Genomic DNA, 19,779 nt, shown 5'->3' on the forward strand with positions numbered 1-19,779 from the left:
GATCCTTACTCACCTAAGACAGGGAATTGTTACTAGAATTAAATGAAAAACTGTTTAAATGTATTTGGCTAAGGTGTATGTAAACTTCCGACTTCAACTGTATTTACCATAACATATGGAGACAGAAACATAAACCTTTAACCTTGCAATTGACATAATTGCAATTGATGAAATCCTTCCAATAGAAATTTAAAAAACAATTTAGTTATGAATTGAACTTTAATTAAATGAGTTGACTCTTCACATGGGATGATTTCACTGAACAACAAAAGAAAGGGAATATTGAATTATCACCAATGATCCATCGCATCTCCCAAAAACATTTTCAACATACATCTGTAAAATGATAGTCTAGAAACTAAAGCTTTGGTTGTCTTCCTCTCAGGATTCCATGTCTTCTCCCTGGACCTCCTCAATGTCCACCTCTTGAACATCAGACTCTGAGGCCTCATCTTCACTGTCACTTTCCAACCTTGTTGAGGACGGCTCGTGGTCAGGCTCAAAAAGCCTCAAATTTGCCCGGATGGCCACCAACTATGGTTGGTCAGCCTGTTGCGTGCTTTGGTGTGTGTGCTCCCCCAAAAAGGACCAGTTGCGCTCTGAGGCGGCAGATGTTGGTGGGATTTGCCCTCATCCAGGCAAAGGTGACGAGACACAGTAGTGTTGACACCATAGGCCTTCTTGATCTCTGCACCAGACAGGATGCTCTTGCCAGCATACTTGGGGTCCAACATGTACAGTGCGGCGTGTATGGGCTTCAGGCAGAAGTCTTCACGCTTTTTGATGCATTTCAGAACTGCAGTATCCTCTGCTTGGTAGAACAGTGAAGTGGGCATGGCAGTACGGATTTATTTTCTTACATCTGCAAGCAGAGTCTGAACATCAGACAGGATGGCATTGTCTCCCTCAATCCGTGCAATGGCTAATGCTTTAGGTTTCAGGAGTTTCAGGCTGCTTACCACTCTCTCACAAAATACATCATCCATTAGGATGCTCTTGATGGGGCTGTCCATATCAGCAGGCTGTGATATGGCCATTTCTTGGAGAGATATCTTCCCCTCCAGGAGACTGTCAAACATGATGACAACACCACCCGAACGGGTGTTGATGGGCAGCTTCAATGTGGTGCTCTAATTCTTCTCACTTTGCTTGGTGAGGTAGATTGCTGCTATAAAAATACATTAGCGCAAAACATTCGGCAGAAAATAGCTTCATTTTCATCAGATGACAACAGAAGTGCAACGCTGTTTGGCTGGCAGCCACACAAGTAAATGAGCTAATGATGAAAAGGCAAGGCATTTTTTTGCAAAAATTATGCATGGCCATTCTATTTCATAGAAAGAATGTAGCCAGATACACTTCCTAATGTTTAGTTTCAAGTTAATCTTGCATTTAACCGGAGAAAAGTGGGCTGGCTACACCGAGAAAAGTACTGGAGAAAAGTAACTGCACATCAGTCAGAGCGCTGTCTGCTGATAGAATGCCCGTTCATGAATGAATTCTCATCCTAGTGGAGAAGTGCAACTGAAGCACGACATTCGTGTGATGCCGAGCAGGAATTACAATACGAAGAATTTTAGATCTGCGTTTTAAAAAACGCAAAAAGATATTTCTTCTGTGTTTTTCTTTCTTTCCTGCGTGAAAAAAGGTGAATTCTGCATTAACTAGCAAGTTAAACTTAGGGGTCACGTTATCTAAGTAAGTTGCTGAATTAATAAGGTGACGGAGCGTCATATTGTGTTAGCTTTCTGCTGTGTTTGCGAAGTCAAAGCCCTTTGGATGGGACATCTGTATAACTGCCACTGCTATCTTGACAAAGACAAAGCGTGTACACATGCTGCTCCAGAGCCAGAAATGTTCTTCCTTCAGACAAGCATGCTTCAAAACTTTGTTCATTTGCAGTGTCTCTTGTTCACATTCGCTTGTAAATGTCCAAACTCACCAAAAGTATAATTTGGTAGCTCCTACCTATGTACAAATTTATGAGCTGGATTGCCTGTCTTTACAATTCTTCATTTTTGTTTGGACTCGTTAGCATATTTAGCTAGCAGCCACCATGGAAATGTGATATTACTTGTGTATTAAGAAATTAATACCGTAAATCCCGGGATGAGAGAAGGACGGTATGAAGATATGGAAATCTGGATACCGCCCAACCCTAGTGTCTGGGCTAGCTAGCCAGTGATTAACATCTTTGTATGTTTGTGTGTCTGTCTGCATCTAGTTAAGTAGTGCAGCAGATTAATGAAAAAATTGTAAACAGCTAATCCAGACAGACAAGAAGATTTCTGAAAGACTGAGACAACAGAACAAATGGCACTTTAAACAACCATGTAAAACTAGATGCCAATACTAGTTTTATAACACAACAGAAAAGCTAAATTAAAAAGAAGGCCATTGTAACGACAAGTAACCTAGTTGCTGGAAAATCATTTAAGCTCCATTTAAAGTTCAAGCTGAGAGGAATTTATTAATATAATACAGAAAGAAAAGCCTTTTCTATTCCAGATCTGATACTACTCTCACAGTGGCTTTCACAGTGTTTTATACCACTAATCTCTAGGGGCTCTGAGGTAAATGCTTCCAATTTCCTTCTCTGTTAAGTTAGCTATAGAGCACGGTAAAAATAGGCTATATAAACAAGTGGCTCATTAATATCACTGAATGTGTTTTAGCGACAAGGCCCCATAAGGGACCTATTTATTTAGGAGATTTAATAAAAGCGTGCTTTGGCTCCTTTGTCCCAGCGTAAATGCTACTACATTCTGTCGACAGCAGCAGTTCCTACAGGAGCACCGGAGAGAGGGTGTGTGTGTGTGCATGTGTGTGGTTCCTGTGACCTTGTCTATATCTAATTATGTGTGTGTGGCAGAGAGGGGTAGGGGCACGTCATTTTGCCCCTAATGGTTTCTAAACAATCTTTACAGGCCCGAACACCTCTAGCACCTTAATTAGCTAGTTTGTTATCCATCCTGTCCCAGCCGTTAACCTATTCTCTCTGATACCCACTACTACCATAGCCACAGAGGAGACGGGGAGTGCAAGGGTTAAATAGCAGAGGAGTGGGGGGTCTAGAAAGCCATTACCCTCTTTGTGTGCGGATGTTTTATAGGGTGTTTTCAAAGGATGTATGTCGGTTCTTTTGTCTTGCTACTGAATACAATTGTTTGTAGGTGAATGCACTTGATTAGAGCACCTTTATTGGTCTTTTGGTCAAATAAACACCAACTAAAAGACTCCAACTCTGATAACCAGCTTCACAAGCAAGCTGTGTGGCCCCTTCCCTCCCTGAGAGAGCTGCTCTCCTCTCTATGACACCATACATCTGTTTACAAATCACCTAGCCGTGCTAATCAGAGATGGGGTCTCCCAGGGTCCGAGGTTGGCGTGTCCCGCTTCGGCGAATCACAGGGGTTTAGGCTGCACCGCTCACATATCAGTCATCAAAACACAACAGCTGGTGATGTGTGTGTGTGTACCCACAGCTGTGAGTTCACCAAGTGTGTGTGTGTGTGTGTGTGTGTGTGTGTGTGTGTGTGTGTGTGTGTGTGTGTGTGTGGGTGTGTGTGTGTGTGTGGGTGTGTGTGTGTGTGGGTGGGTGTGTGTGTGTGTGGGTGGGTGTGTGTGTGTGAGAGAAAGAGAGAGGAGTGGTCTTGTTGTGTCGTTGATTGAGTGCCATACGAAGAACCTCTAGGGAGCAGAATCAAAGCCTGTAAAGTCTCTCTCCATCTGTCTCTAAACCTAATGCTCAACATAAACAGCAAGGATTAAGGAAATGCATGTTAGCTTCCACACAGGTCATTGTGACATGTAAACTGCATCGCGTGGTGCGGGAGACCAATAGAGGAACAGCTAAACAGAAGATGGGGTTAGTTAGCTAGTCTCATGCTTGATTCTGATGCATGCTGGTGCAAAATGAAAGAGAATATGACAAGTGATACACATTGAGTATTGTACATTGCTATATGAAGCAGTGTGTTTGTGGTGTACTGCCTTCAGGGCAGAAAGCTGTAGAAATCTGTCTGAAAGCTGGATGTTATTGTGAATTTTACTTTAGAGTATTTAGGAAACCAAGATTTCAATAATAACGGTCTGCTTTCTATACTAGTAGCAAGGCCATCTAGTGTTGTTAGCCTCATTGCGTCTGCATCGCAAATGGCACCCTATTCCCTATATAGTGCACTTCTTGGTCACAAGTAGTGCACTATGTAGGGTCTAGGGTGCCATATGGGACACATCCTTAGTGTTGTTAGCCATCCTTCGTAATGTCCTTGAATGTCCAAAGATCAAGGTCAAAAAAGCAATTTGCTGTGATACAAAATGTGGTTTACTGCTTAATACCTATTATGATATGTTCATCACGATCTTATGTCATTCCGTGGAGATTTAAGAATGCTATGGTGTCAGATAATCTTCAAAGTAAGCATTCCTTTCTACTGCAATAATCAGAGGCAGTCCCTGTCTCTCTCACACACACAGACACAGCTCCACACAGACACAGCCACACATAGACACAGCCACACATAGACACAGCCCCACATAGACACAGCCCCACATAGACACAGCCCTACACAGACACACACAAACACCTCTAAACACTGTGTAAAAGCAAAGTACGAATATTCCTGGGTTATAACTGAGTATACTGTGAAGTTGAGAAGAAAATCATAAGTGCCTGTGAGAATGAGCTTTGTACACACAAGTTACTGCGGTAATTAGGGCCAAAACAGCACAAAAGGTTAGCTGGCTGGGAGTGCATCCTAATGTACTGCTGCCTCTGAAGAGAGGTGAGTCACCAGCATACAAATGGCCCTCTCTGGAGTAGAGTGAGACTGGAGTGAAGGAGAGGAGAGACCGCCATCTGAATGACAGATACAAAGAGGACAGGAAAGACGACGAGAGGAGAGAGATGATAGAAGCAAGCGAGGTGAGAGGAGAGAGAAAGCGCGAGAGAGAGTGAAGAGCGAGCGAGACAGAGCGAGTGAGAGAACGAGAGATGACCGACCATTAATTCCCTGTAGAATATACATTGTATATAACTTAGAAGTAATAAATAGTGTAACCATCATGCATGTACATTTTGTTTTATAATCTTAAAAGGTATCTATTGAAGATTACACAATACAGCAGCAGTAGTGTTGTACCTGTATACATGATTATATGTACTATTATTATTACTACTCAAATGAACTGTATTTCATAATAAAAAATAAAAAAAACTCATATTGATGAGTTAGTTAAGAAACTGAGAATACCCCCTAAAACAAAATAACCGCAAAAATTGAAAAAAATAAAGAAAGAAATATGGGCATCTTCTATAGAAATAGGCCCTGCCAACTGCTAAATTGTAGAAAACATATTATTCAGTCGATGTTTCTATCAGTCCTAGACTACAGTGGCAACATCTACAGTTAAAGTCGGAAAGTCAGTTAAAGTCAGTTTACATACACTTTAGCCAAATACATTTAAACTCAGTTTTTCACAATTCCTGACATTTAATCCGAGAAAAAGTCCCTGATTTAAGTCATTTACATTTAACATTTACATTTAAGTCATTTAGCAGACGCTCTTATCCAGAGCGACTTACAAATTGGTGCATTCACCTCATGATATCCAGTGGAACAGCCACTTTACAATAGTGCATCTAAATCTTTTAAGGGGGGGGGGGGGGGGGGGGGGGGGTTAGAAGGATTACTTTATCCTATCCTAGGTATCCTAGGGGTTTCAGGTGTCTCCGGAAGGTGGTGATTGACTCCGCTGTCCTGGCGTCGTGAGGGAGTTTGTTCCACCATTGGGGTGCCAGAGCAGCGAACAGTTTTGACTGGGCTGAGCGGGAACTGTACTTCCTCAGAGGTAGGGAGGCGAGCAGGCCAGAGGTGGATGAACGCAGTGCCCTTGTTTGGGTGTAGGGCCTGATCAGAGCCTGGAGGTGCCGTTCCCCTCACAGCTCCGTAAGCAAGCACCATGGTCTTGTAGCGGATGCGAGCTTCAACTGGAAGCCAGTGGAGAGAGCGGAGGAGCGGGGTGACGTGAGAGAACTTGGGAAGGTTGAACACCAGACGGGCTGCGGCCTTCTGGATGAGTTGTAGGGGTTTAATGGCACAGGCAGGGAGCCCAGCCAACAGCGAGTTGCCGTAATAATTTAGGATCACCACTTTATTTTAAGAATGTGAAATGTCAGAATAATAGTAGCGAGAATGATTTATTTCAGCTTTTATTTTTTTCATCACAACCCCAGTGGGTCAGAAGTTTACATACACTCACAATTAGCTTTTGTAGAATTGCCTTTAAATTGTTTAACTTGGGTCAAACGATTCGGGTAGCCTTCCACAAGCTTCCCACAATAAGTTGGGTGAATTTTGGCCCATTCCTCCTGATAGAGCTGGTCAGGTTTGTAGGCCTCCTTGCTCGCACAAGCTTTTTCAGTTCTGCCCACGCATTTTCTATGGGATTGAGGTCAGGGCTTTGTGATGGCCAATCCATTACCTTGACTATGTTGTCCTTAAGCCATTTTGCCACAACTTTGGAAATATGCTTGGGGTCATTGTCCATTTGGAAGACCCATTTGCGACCAAGCTTTAACTTCCTGACTGATGTCTTGAGATGTTGCTTCAATATATCCACATCATTTTCCATCCTCATGATGCCATCTATTTTGTGAAGTGCACCAGTCCCTCCTGCAGCAAAGCACCCCCACAACATGATGCTGCCACCCCCGTGCTTCACGGTTGGGATGGTGGTCTTCGCCTTGCAAGCCTCCCCCTTTTTCCTCCAAACATAACGATGGTCATTATGGCCAAACAGTTCTATTTTTGTTTCATCAGACCAGAGGACATTTCTCCAAAAAGTACGATCTTTGTCCCCATGTGCAGTTGCAAACCATAGTCTGGCTTTTTTATGGCGGTTTTGGAGCAGTGGCTTCTTCCTTGCTGAGCGGTCTTTCAGGTTATGTCGATATAAGACTCGTTTTACTGTGGATATAGATACTTTGCACCCGTTTCCTCCAGCATCTTCACAGGGTCCTTTGTTGTTGTTCTGTGATTGATTTGCACTTTCGCACCAAAGTATGTCCATCTCTAGGAGACAGAACGAGTCTCCATCCTGAGCGGTATGACGGCTGTGTGGTCCCATGGTGTTTATACTTGCGTACTATTGTTTGTACAGATGAACGTGGTACCTTCAGGCGTTTGGAAATTGCTCCCAAGGATGAACCAGACTTGTGGAAGTCTACAATTTTTTTCTGAGGTCTTGGCTGATTTCTTTTGATTTTCCCATGATGTCAAGCAAAGAGGCACTGAGTTTGAAGGTAGGCCTTGAAATACATCCACAGGTATACCTCCAATTGACTCAAATTATGTCAATTAGCCTTTCAGAAGCTTCTAAAGCCATGACATAATTTTCTGGAATTTTCCAAGCTGTTTAAAGGCACAGTCAACTTAGTGCATGTAAACTTCTGACCCACTGAAATTATGATACAGTGAATTATAAGTGAAATAATCTGTCTGTAAACAATTGTTGGAAAAATGACTTGTGTCATGCGCAAAGTAGATGTCCTAACCGACTTGCCAAAACTATAGTTTGTTAACAAGAAATTGTGGAGTGGTTGAAAAACAAGTTTAATGACTCCAACCTAAGTGTATGTAAACATCCGACTCCAACTGTATATGAACACAGCTGCCACTTCATTAAAGCAGTTAGTTGCAGTTTATCATAGCGCACTGAGCTATATTACGGGTGACAATTTTAGTGCTCATCAAGGCATTCTCTACCAGAAAGTTTGCTGGCCCTCTTTGATGTTACGTAGGTTGATAAAGTCCCACTGTACCTAACATCTTTACTAAACTTTAGACAAACTAGTTACGACACCCGGTTTCAGGGATAAATTTGGAAATTCCTCTGGTCTCTACTGAGTTCGGTAAATCAGCTTTAAGTTCTTGCACCTTATTTGTTTAAAAATCTTCAAAATGTTCTTAAATTTGACATTTTGGGGCCTCAAGGGCAATTCAGAAAGCTGATTGAGGACCGTATCACTGATGAATGCGTTTGTTTTTTATGACCGTGTTTTTCTTCCTGCTTGCATTTTCTGTAATTCAGGGCTCATCTGTAAAAGAGACATGGGTCTCAGTATGACTCCTTGATAAAATAAAGGTTAAGCAAATACATTTAATTATCCTCATTGCATTGTAATCGATTTACTGAAATGCTGTACAACTATACTGCTTTGGCAATATCTACAAATTGTATGTCATGCCAATAAAGCAATATATATATATGAGAGAGAGAGAGAGAAAGAGAGAAAGAGAGAGAGAGAGAGAGAAAGAGAGAGAGAGAGAAAGAGAGAGAGAGAGAGAGAGAGAGAGAGAGAGAGAGAGAGAGAGAGAGAGAGAGAGAGAGAGAGAGAGAGAGAAAGAGAAAGAGAGAGAGAGAGAGAGAGAGAGAGAGAGAGAGAGAGAGAGAGAGAGAGAGAGAGAAAGAGAAAGAGAAAGAGAAAGAGAAAGAGAAAGAGAAAGAGAGAGAGAGAGAGAGAGAGAGAGAGAGAGAGAGAGAGAGAGAGAGAGAGAGAGAGAGAGAGAGAGAGAGAGAGAGAAAGAAAACGAGAGAGTACTAGTTGAAGTAAATCAAATCCTCTTCCGCACCCTGGTGTAATTACACAACATTTCATCCCTAGCGAGTGTTTAGGCAAAAACACAGCGAGACAAAACGGTGGAAGCGGGCACCACCCGGGAACAGTGTCGGGCGCGTGGCTAGCAGCGGCACTCCGCTCTGAACACACTGATGAATGGCTGTATGGATAATATAGCCTTGCCACCTACCTGCCTTCTTCCACTGCCTAGCTACCTCTGTGTATGGGGCCATTTACATCAAGGCCAAACACACACTCGCATGCTCACACATACGGGCGCACTCACACACACATACGGCTCTAATGTTATGGCTGTAAATCAATAAGCGACAAAGAGAGCGAGAAAGTGAGGAGGCAAACCAGTTCCCTGGGTGATATGCTCAACGCTGCCCGCCACCAGGCTGACGGGTAAAAGGCTGCATCTGGCTACGGTACAGTGCAGAGAAAGAATATGTACCATTCACACACTAATTCTGAAGAGATGGAACAGAGGGGGAAAGTGGGAGCGAGCAACGAACCTACACACAGGGGACTCTATTGTGACTAAACCTGTATGCATTCATGTGTGTGACCAAATCAACACACACAATGCATCATACCTGCACCCCTGGAACTACTACTCCACATACACATAAATATACACACGCCTAACCGTCCTCTCCTGGGGTGGTGGTACACACACACACAAGCGCACACACACAGGCACACAGTGAATGTAAACAGCGGAAAGGAAAGGAGAATCCATGTACCTGAATCCCGTCCAACAGCTTGCTCATGCACCAGAAACTGTCAGCCTCGATGTTCCGCAAAGTCTCCTCCTGCAAGCTGGACACGTCAAAGTTCTCCACCTCCTCCTCTGTACCGAGAGAGAGAGAGAGAGAGAGAGAGTGAATTGGGTCTACCAGCATCACAGCAGGGGCCTTCTATTAAACAGGGAAAAAATAAGAGAAAGATGTTCTTGAAGAGAGCCTGAGGAGTCTCTCTCCTTGATGAAGTTTAGTGGTACAGATGGTTGTTCTCAGCGCTTCATGGAGGGTCTCTCTAACAACACCTGATAACGCGTCAATTTCCTCTCCACCCCCATTCACACACACATTATTTACATAATTTTTTTATTTAACCTTTATTTAACCATGTAGGCTAGTTGAGAACAAGTTCTCATTTACAACTGCGACCTGGCCAAGAATAAAGCAAAGCAGTTCAACACAAACAACAACACAGAGTTACACATGGAATAAACAAACATACAGTCAATAATACAGTAGAAAAAGTCAATAAAAAGGCCATGGTGACGAAGTAATTAGAATATACCAATTAAACACTGGAGTGATTGATGTGCAGAAGATGAATGTGCAAGCAGAGATACTGGGGTGCAAAGGAACAAGATAAATAAATAAATACTATGGGTATGAGGTAGTTGGATGGGCTATTTACAGATGGGCTATGTACAGGTGCAGTGATCTGTGAGCTGCTCTGACAGCTGGTGCTTAAAGCTAGTGAGGGAGATATGAGTCTCCAGCTTCAGTGATTTTTGCAGTTCGTTCCAGTCATTGGCAGCAGAGAACTGGAAGGAAAGGCGGCCAAAGGAAGAATTGGCTTTGGGGGTGACCAGTGAGATATACCTGCTGGAGCGCGTGCTACGAGTGGGTGCTGCTATGGTGACCAGTGAGCTGAGATAAGGCGGGGCTTTACCTAGCAGAGACTTGGTTTGGCGACGAGTATGAAGCGAGGGCCAACCAATGAGAGCGTACAGGTCGCAATGGTGGGTATTGTATGGGGCTTTGGTGACAAAACGGATGGCACTGTGATAGACTGCATCCATTTTGTTGAGTAGAGTGCTGGAGGCTATTTTATAGATGACATCACCGAAGTCGAGGATCGGTAGGATGGCCAGTTTTACGGGGGTATGTTTGGCAGCATGAGTGAAGGATGCTTTGTTGCGAAATAGGAAGCCAATTCTAGATTTAATTTTGGATTGGAGATGCTTAATGTGAGTCTGGAAGGAGAGTTTACAGTCTAACCAGACACCTAGGTATTTGAACCAGAGTCGCACGGTCTCTTCTGCTTTAACATTATTTGAATGATGTGCGCAATTCCTGGTGGTTTCATTTATGTACTCAAGAGAGCATATTGCTGGCTACATCTATGGGATTTTCTGTTTTTCTGTCGTGCGTAATATGATAACAGCAAGATCATTTGGGCTTTTTTGAAATGGGCTCATTAAATGTCATTAATGTAGGGCTCAAAAAATGTATTTAATATATGTCTCATCAGGCTCGGGTAGCATCAAGTTAACATTTTCATGCTGATCAAAGCTCTAATAAAATCCAGACATATTTATATGATTTATAATGCTTTCAATTACACTTCCGGTTTTGGCAGGAAATACCGGGTTACCCAGAAGAAAGGTAAATAATTCTCGGGATGTAACATACGTAAAATACCTGGAAAAAATTAAACCCTAATACTTATGTTCTTTAGTCACATAGGATATCGCAGACACCAAATTCCAAACTTTGAACAAGCATATCTCCTGTCCCATTTGTGTTACAGTCATGGACATTTTGTACATATGCAGTTGAAGTCAGAAGTTTACATACACCTTAGCCAAATACATTTAAAATCAGTTTTTCACAATTCCTGACATTTAATCCTAGCAGAAATTCCCTGTCTTAGGTCAGTTAGGATCACCACTTTATTTTAAGAATGTGAAATGTCAGAATAATAGTTGAGAATTATTTATTTCAGCTCCACATTCCCAGTGGGTCAGAAGTTTACTTACACCCAATTAGTATTTGAGAGCATTGCCTTTAAATTGTATAACTTGGGTCAAATGTTTTGGGTAGCCTTCCACAAGCTTCCCACAATAAGTTGGGTGGATTTTGGCCCATTCCTCCTGACAGAGCTGGTGTAAATGAGTCAGGTTTGTAGGCCTCCTTGCTCGCACAAGCTTTTTCAGTTCTGCCAACAAATTTTCTATAGGATTGAGGTCAACGCTTTGTGATGGCCACTCCAATACCTTGACTTTGTTGTCCTTAAGCCATTTTGCCACAACTTCGGAAGTATGCTTGGGGTCATTGTCCATTTGGAAGACCCATTTGCGACCAAGCTTCAACTTCCTGACTGATGTCTTGAGATGTTGCTTCAATATATCCACATAATTTTCCATCCTCATGGTTCCATCTATCTTGTGAAGTGCACCAGTCCCTCCTGCAGCAATGCACCCCCACACCATGATGCTGCCACCCCGTGTTTCATGGTTGGGATGGTGTTCTTCGGCTTGCAAGCCTCCCCCTTTCTCCTCCAAACATAACGATGGTCATTATGGCCAAACAGTTCTATTTTTGTTTCATCAGACCAGAGGACATTTCTCCAAAACGTGCGATCTTTGTCCCCATGTGCAGTTGCAAACCGTAGTCTGGCTTTTTTATGGCGGTTTTGGAGCAGTGGCTTCTTCTTTGCTGAGCGGCCTTTCAGGTTATTTCAATATAGGACTCGTTTTACTGTGGATATAGATACTTTTGTACCCATTTCCTCCAGCATCTTCACAATGTCCTGTTGATCTGGGATTTTCACTTTTCGTACCAAAGTACGTTCATCTCTAGGAGACAGAACGTGTCTCTTTTCTGAGCGGTATGACAGCTGCGTGGTCCCATGGTATTTATACTTACGTACTATTGTTTGTACAGATGAAGTAGGGAGTAGGGAGAAGCGTATTTTATGTTTTGTAAAAGTGTTGTAAAAAAAACAGTGTTGACAGTGCTGAATAACAACTTAAACATGAACTCACAGTGTACCTCAAAAGAATCAAAAGAAATCAGCCAAGACCTCAGAAAAAAATTGTAGACCTCCACAAGTCTGGTTCATCCAGGGTACCTTCAGGCGTGTGGAAATTGGATGAACCAGACTTGTGGAGGTCTACAATTTTTTTCTGAGGTCTTGGCTGATTTCTTTTGATTTTCCCATGATGTCAAGCAAAGAGGCACTGAGTCTGAAGGTAGGCCTTGAAATACATCCACAGGTACACCTCCAATTGACTCAAATTATGTCAATTAGCCTTTCAGAAGCTTCTAAAGCCATGACATCCTTTTCTGGAATTTTCTAAGCTGTTTAAAGGCACAGTCAACTTAGCGTTTGCAAACTTCTGACCCACTGGAATTGTGATACAGTGAATTATAAGTGAAATAATATGTAAAGTAGTCTGTAAACAATTGTTGGAAAAATTACTTGTCATGCACAAAGTAGATGTCCTAACCGACTTGCCAAAACTATAGATTGTTAACAAGAAACTTGTGGAGTGGTTGAAAAACGAGTTTTAATGACTCCAACCTAAGTGTATGTAAACTTCCGACTTCAAATGTATTTGCATCTTCTCATGAGCAACATGTTTCCCATAAGGACCTATAAGCTCGACCCATTACATACAGCGAATGAAAAAAGACAATCATTTGTTGCCTTGTTAACCATACGTCCTTCTAATTACCTCTATATGTCCATCATGTGTCGACCTGGGTTAATTTAGACCAGGAGTAATACAATCTGTTGTCACGCTGATGGGTGCCATATGGGATCATGAACACATAATCCGATTGATTAGGTGAGGCGTGGGGAACATGAGGAGTGTATGACAGATATGGTGTGGTAGGGAGGGCTGTGTGTAGGGTTTGACACATGCTTGACAACTGCAACAGAGTGGAACACTAGAGAGAGATGATACTGATTAATCACACTCTACTACTCACACACACCTGACGAACCACTCTCTCTTTATACACATCACTGGCCTGCTGCCTATCAGGTGTGTGTGTCCTCAGTGGCTACTCTGACAGGTAACACCAGGGGAGGTGAGCAGCAGCAGCCGCCCTCGGGTAAATAGGGAGAAGAGAGAAGAGACAAACTGCTGAAGACAGAGTCTAATGGACAGGGAAAAGGAATGGCTGGATGGATAGATTGTTCAAAGACAGGAGATCCCTTTCAGGAGCCCTTAATACAGTGGTCACCAACCGGTCGATTGCGATCGACTGGTCGATCACCAGACATTTCTGTAGAAAAGCCAACGATATAGCCTTGCGCTCCTCTCTATATATTTGTATTCGTCTTGCGCTGTTGGCGGTAGGTCCACTTGATTCAGAAGCCCTGCACCCCAGGTAGGCAAAGTCTTCCCATTTTTAAACATTTAATTTGTCTGAAGGGCCAAACACTGCCTACCCGGCAGACCAGGAGAGCTAAATCAAGTGTGCCTACTGTGCTGGCCAATCGGATAGCTCATATCAACGTGCCTACAGCTTCCACGAAACTATCAAAGAATACAGCAAAGAGCTGCTGTTTCTATGAGTGAGTTCATGTTTAAGTTGTTATTCAGCACTGTCAACACTGTTTATTTTACAACACTTTTACAAAACACGCTTCTCCCTACTTCCACTCGTGCTACAAGCAGCACTGCAGCTGCAAAGAATGAAGTAGCCAAGTGTATCAATATGTTGCGTTTTTATTATTAGCAGCTTGTCGCGTTTATTTAAAATATCGAAGATTATTTAAGTTTTTCTGGTCATGCGAACACCACGAATTTGTGCATGAGGCAGAAATAAAGTGGTGCAACTCGAGTTTCGCCATCAGGTGGAAGACTGTGCACCCTCTCTCTGGTCAGTCTCACCACTGTTGCTCTCACTCTGACACTCTACTGCTCTCTCCTTTCCTCCGCTGAGACTGACCATCAGATACAGATACAGGTATCAAGTCCAGCAAAATAAAAAAGCTAATTATTTCAATTTATGCTCAGCTGTGCCTAGCAAGTGATACAACAACTGATCTATTTCGTTATGAAAGCACGAGTTTTTAAATATAATATGGTCTGAGAAGAACAATATTGGCAGGCCAATCATAGCCAATATGCTGTGATAATGTATTAAGACCTACTGCACAAACCTCATTCCTACAGAGCTATTTTTATTAAGTCATGTTTTTTTTTTTTTTATCTGAGCGGTAGATCTCGACGTGGTGACCACTGCCTTAATACAAATCAGACCCTCCCCAGGCCGTCTTAACTGCCAGTTTAACATTGTTCTGTTCAAGTGAGGTGAGAGTAGGGGAGACACTTGTATGTACAAGTGTCTTGAGGGTAAGGGGGTTGATGTGGAATTGGGGCTAACTCAGAGTATGCATGAACAAGGGTACAAGAAAGAAGGCGCTGTGTTTCTATTCGTCTGTACTACTTGATCCACAAATCAACAGCTCCCCCTGTGGTCACTGGAGGAACTGAAGCCTGCTCTGATAGGACACTGCTATAGAAGTGAATTTCCATTGCGAGGGAAGCACAGCAAATGATTTCCTTTGTTATATTGGGAGATCTGAGTCACCTACACAGTGTTCTCTCTCACAGCCAGAGTGTTCTCTGCTTTATCCAGCCACACACTCACTCTACCTCTCTCCCCTACACACTCTTTACTAAGACAAGTCACTGGGCCACCACTCAGTTTCTGACGTCATCAGTAGTAGACGCCACAAAGCTAGAATGAGTTCTATTTCTATGAGTCGACATGACACAAAAAACCCAGGGTGTAGTTCATATGTAATAATAAGAGCCTTTTGCTGAGAGGAAGAACATGTCAGTGAGAGTGTGTTACGGGCATTATGAACAGAAGAACAGTTATAGGTGAGCAGTCAGATTATGTGGGTTAAATAGGCAGAGTGAAAAGTCCCAAGGTGTACTGTTCCAAGCTCCACACCAACACACACTCTCCCTCCCTCTCTAGCGATAGGACCATGCCATCTGTCGAAGCGTATCGTCAGGAGAAAGAGAGGGGCTGTAGCCTGTGATCATTCAGCCACTACAGAGGCAAGGTGACGTGGCCACTGAACATCACAAAACACACACACACACACAGAGAGAGAGAGATGACACAGGCACTGAACATCACACTGACTCGACACAGGAACCAGAGAGAAAGAGGGACAATAGAGCAAAGAGGACCAGAGAGCAGGGATACAGCCATACGAGGTGAAGCCCAGTCCACGGGAGGGTGAGATAAAGGTGTTTGACCATTAATAGCGGGATACAGGTATATGGATGGACACACACTAGTACACAGGAACAAGCAAACATACACACACACGCACTAGGGCTGAACCCCAATTAAGTCAACTGGTCGATTGTTCGGTCGATAGGCTGTTGGTCAATCGAGATTGCGAGCAGTAGAAAAAAATTAAGAAAATGGTCATGGTGTAGCCGACAAGACACCGGTCTGATTTGAGTGTACTGATCCACTGTGGAGGCTGTTGGATGGCACGGTCCATCAGTCTAAGACATGTGCTACTGAAACTGTATATGGTTATATTATGTAAGAACAATGGTGCAACACAAATAAAAATGATACTATACAAATGCGCTTTCTCCCGTGTTGGATAGCTGTTGCTGTTAAATGTGCCTGGCTTTATAAATCATCCATATATATATATATATATCTACAGAAATAAGATAAACAGGCAACACAAGCAGGATCCGAGTGTTTGTTTAATAGCACCAAGCCTCACGCAACCAGGCGATTGTTTGAGCGATAGGCTGTTGGTCGATCGAGACCACAACATGTCGGATAAGCAATTTCACAAATACGGCTGTTTTAATCTTTGCTATGCTTTACACTTTTTTTTCCGTTAGAACAGCCTCTCTGGTATTACTTATAATTTCTTTAGTGTTGTTTACACTGTTCCAAATTGTCAGGAAAAAATGGTTATAATAATAACAAACCTTTTTCTTGATCTCCTTCTTATAGTTATTATTATGATCATCATTAACAAGGCAGTTAACCCACTGTTTCTAGGCCGTCATTGAAAATATGATAATGCCATTATCATTAGCAGGCTGAGTATAGCGGCCTTGTATAACCACCATTGAGCTGTAGGCCTAAGATCGCATACTGTTTAGTCTTAAGCCTATATTTCAATACGTATATAGGCTATTGTATAAATCAATCATTAATTTGTTCATGTCATCACACAGCATATGAGTCATTCATGATTTGCAATGCAATCAAGCGTTTGCATTTTATTTTTATATATACAGTGGGGAGAACAAGTATTTGATACACTGCCGATTTTGCAGGTTTTCCTACTTACAAAGCATGTAGAGGTCTGTAATTTTTATCATAGGTACACTTCAACTGTGAGAGACAGAATCTAAAACAAAAATCCAGAAAATCACATTGTATGATTTTTAAGTAATTAATTAGCATTTATTGCATGCCATAAGTATTTAATACATCAGAAAAGCAGAACTTAATATTTGGTACAGAAACCTTTGTTTGCAATTACAGAGATCATACTTTTCCTGTAGTTCTTGACCAGGTTTGGTTGTGCCCCCTGCTTAGTGGTGTTGCAGACTCTGGGGCCTTTCAGAACATGTGTATATATACTGAGATCATGTGACATTTAGATTGCACACAGGTGGATTTTATTTAACTAATTATGTGACTTCTGAAGGTAATTGGTTGCACCAGATCTTATTTAGGGGCTTAATAGCAAAGGGGGTGAATACATATGCACGCACCACTTTTCCGTTTTAATTTGTATTTCTTTTTTGGAAAACGTTTTTTAATTTCACCAATTTGAACTATTTTGTGTATGTCGATTACATGAAATCCCAATAAAAATCTATTTAAATTACAAGTTGTAATGCCACAATACAGGGAAAAACACCAAGCGGGGTGAATACCGTTGCAAGGCACTGTACATGGTGATTTTCCCCATGCAAATAGAGTGTGGAAGAGTGGGTTTTAGTGTGTGTGCGTGTGGACGTGTGCGTGTGGATGTGTGTTTCCATGAGTCTGTTTCACTATCAGCCTAACACAGATCCTCCCCTCCTCTACATCTGCCAAGCCCGAGCCAAGCGGCTTCTTATTGGCCGGTGAGATACCACAGCTTCTAGTCTGCAATCTTCGTGTGACATTTTTTGTTGTTGGGGAAAACAATCATGGAACCAATAATTGCTTCTAATAGACCATATGCATAGCGATGTAAAATAACCAATTCTTTTAAAATTGCACACAGAACATCACATAAGGATAATTTAGTTGCTAATGGCAGCCTGCAGGAGGCTTTATCCGGCTTACCTTAACTGAAAGAAATTGTGTAGTAATAATTTTGGAGTCTGTGACAACTTGGATGGCATGTAGAGTACCAGTCAAACATTTGGACACACCCACTCATTCAAGGGTGTTTCTTTATTTTTACTATTTTCTATATTGTATATGTGAAATAACACATCTACAATGTAGTAAACGAAAAAATGTCAAACAAATCAAACCCTTTGCCTCGATGACAGCTTTGCACACCCTTGGCATTCTCTCAAACAGCTTCATGAGGTAGTCACCTGGAATGCATTTCAATTTACAGGTGAGCCTTGCTAATTTGTGGAATTTCTTTCCTTCTTAATGCGTTTCAGCCAATTAGTTGTGTTGTGACAAGGCAGGAGTGATATACAGAAGATTAGCCCTATAAATCCATATTATGGCAAGAACAGCTCAAATAAGCAAAGATTACTTTAAGACATGAAGGTCAGTCAATCCGGAAAATGTTAAGAACTTTGAAAGTTTCTTCAAATGCAGTCGCAAAAACCACCAAGCGCTTTGATGAAACTGGCTCTCATGAGGACCGCCACAGGAAAGAAAGACCCAGAGTTACCTCTGCTGCAGAGGATAAATTCATTAGAGTTAACTGCACCTCAGATTGCAGCCCAAATAAATGCCTCACAGACTTCAAGTAACAGACACATCTCAACATCAACTATTCAGAAGAGACTGCGTGAATCAGGCCTTCATGGTTAAATTGCTGCGAAGAAACCACTAGTAAAGGACACCAATAAGAAGAAGAGAGTTGCTTGGGCAAAGAAACATGAGCAATGGACATTAGACCTGTGGAAATCTGTCCTTTGGTCTGATGAGTCCAACTTTGAGATTTTTTGTTCCAACTGCTGTGTCTTTGTGAGACGCAGAGTAGATGAACGGATGATCTCCACATGTGTGGTTTCCACCGTGAAGCATGGAGGTGGTGGTGTGATGGTGCTTTGACGGTGACACTGTCAGTGATTTATTTAGAATTCAAGGCACACTTAACCAGCATTGCCACCACAGCATTCTGCAGCGATACGCCATCCCATCTGGTTTGTGCTTAGTGGAACTATCATTTGTTTTTCAAGAGGACAATGACCCAACACACCTCCAGGCTGTGTAAGGGCTATTTGACCAAGAGTGATGGAGTGCTGCATCAGATGACCTGGCCTCCACAATCATCCAATCTCAACCCAATTGAGATTGTTTGGGATGAGTTGGACCACAGAGTGAAGGAAAAGCAGCCAACAAGTGCACAGCATATGTGAGAACTCCTTCAAGATTGTTGGAAAAGCATTCCAGGTGAAGCTGGTTGAGAGAATGCCAAGAGTGTGCAGAGCTGTCATCAAGGCAAAGGGTGGCTACTTTGAAGAATCTCAAATATAAAATATATTTGGATTTGTTTAACACTTTTTGGGTTACTACATGATTCCATATGTGTTATTTCATAGTTTTGATGTCTTCACTATTATTCTACAATGTAAAAATTAAGAAAAGCCCTTGAATGAGTAGGTGTCCAAACATTTGACTGATACTGTATATCTACAACCTAGTCTGAGTACCCAGATTGTCTGTCTAAAAACATTTGTTTTTCTCAATAAATTTTCACCCAAAAAGTGTTACATTCACAACTGAATTTTCTTCATCAGGCTTCCCTTAGCTGAAAACATTGTGGAGAGATGGTTTTGGAGTCTATGAAAGCCTGTATGTCATGTCTAGATGTGTCAATATCATCTTGTATAGTCTTCACAGAGCCAAGAGTGGCCACAAGCCACAGATATCAGTAATCTCACTGAGATTAACCCAACCTGACTAACACAAGCAAATTACCCTTAAACCTAGTGTTGGTTAATGCTTATCACATAGATTCCTCTCAGGTAGGTAATTGAAACAGTGGATAATTAATATGAGAGTCAAATTTGGCAAAGTTGTCTTAGTAGAGAGAAACAAGTGATGCTGAGAAACAAGTGATGCTGGGAGCGTGATTACACATTGTGAGAGAAAGAGGCGAGAGAGCATTGTGAATCCATCTGTGATTTATGGTAATAGACATTG

The 19,779-nt window shown here is 42.2% G+C and overlaps 1 protein-coding gene across 2 annotated transcripts in view; it reads right to left on the bottom strand.

Annotated features, from left to right (window-relative positions):
- Positions 1 to 19,779, bottom strand: part of LOC120049843 (TBC1 domain family member 22B-like) — a 189,730-nt gene that overhangs the window by 89,619 nt on the left and 80,332 nt on the right. For both annotated transcript variants that reach the window (XM_038996298.1, XM_038996297.1), the window contains one exon: positions 9,373 to 9,479. In XM_038996298.1, coding sequence (XP_038852226.1) covers positions 9,373 to 9,479 — 107 coding nt within the window. The remainder of the gene's footprint in view (positions 1 to 9,372; positions 9,480 to 19,779) is intronic.

This window comes from Salvelinus namaycush, chromosome 6 (assembly GCF_016432855.1).
Source record: "Salvelinus namaycush isolate Seneca chromosome 6, SaNama_1.0, whole genome shotgun sequence".
NCBI classification, from domain to species: domain Eukaryota; kingdom Metazoa; phylum Chordata; class Actinopteri; order Salmoniformes; family Salmonidae; genus Salvelinus; species Salvelinus namaycush.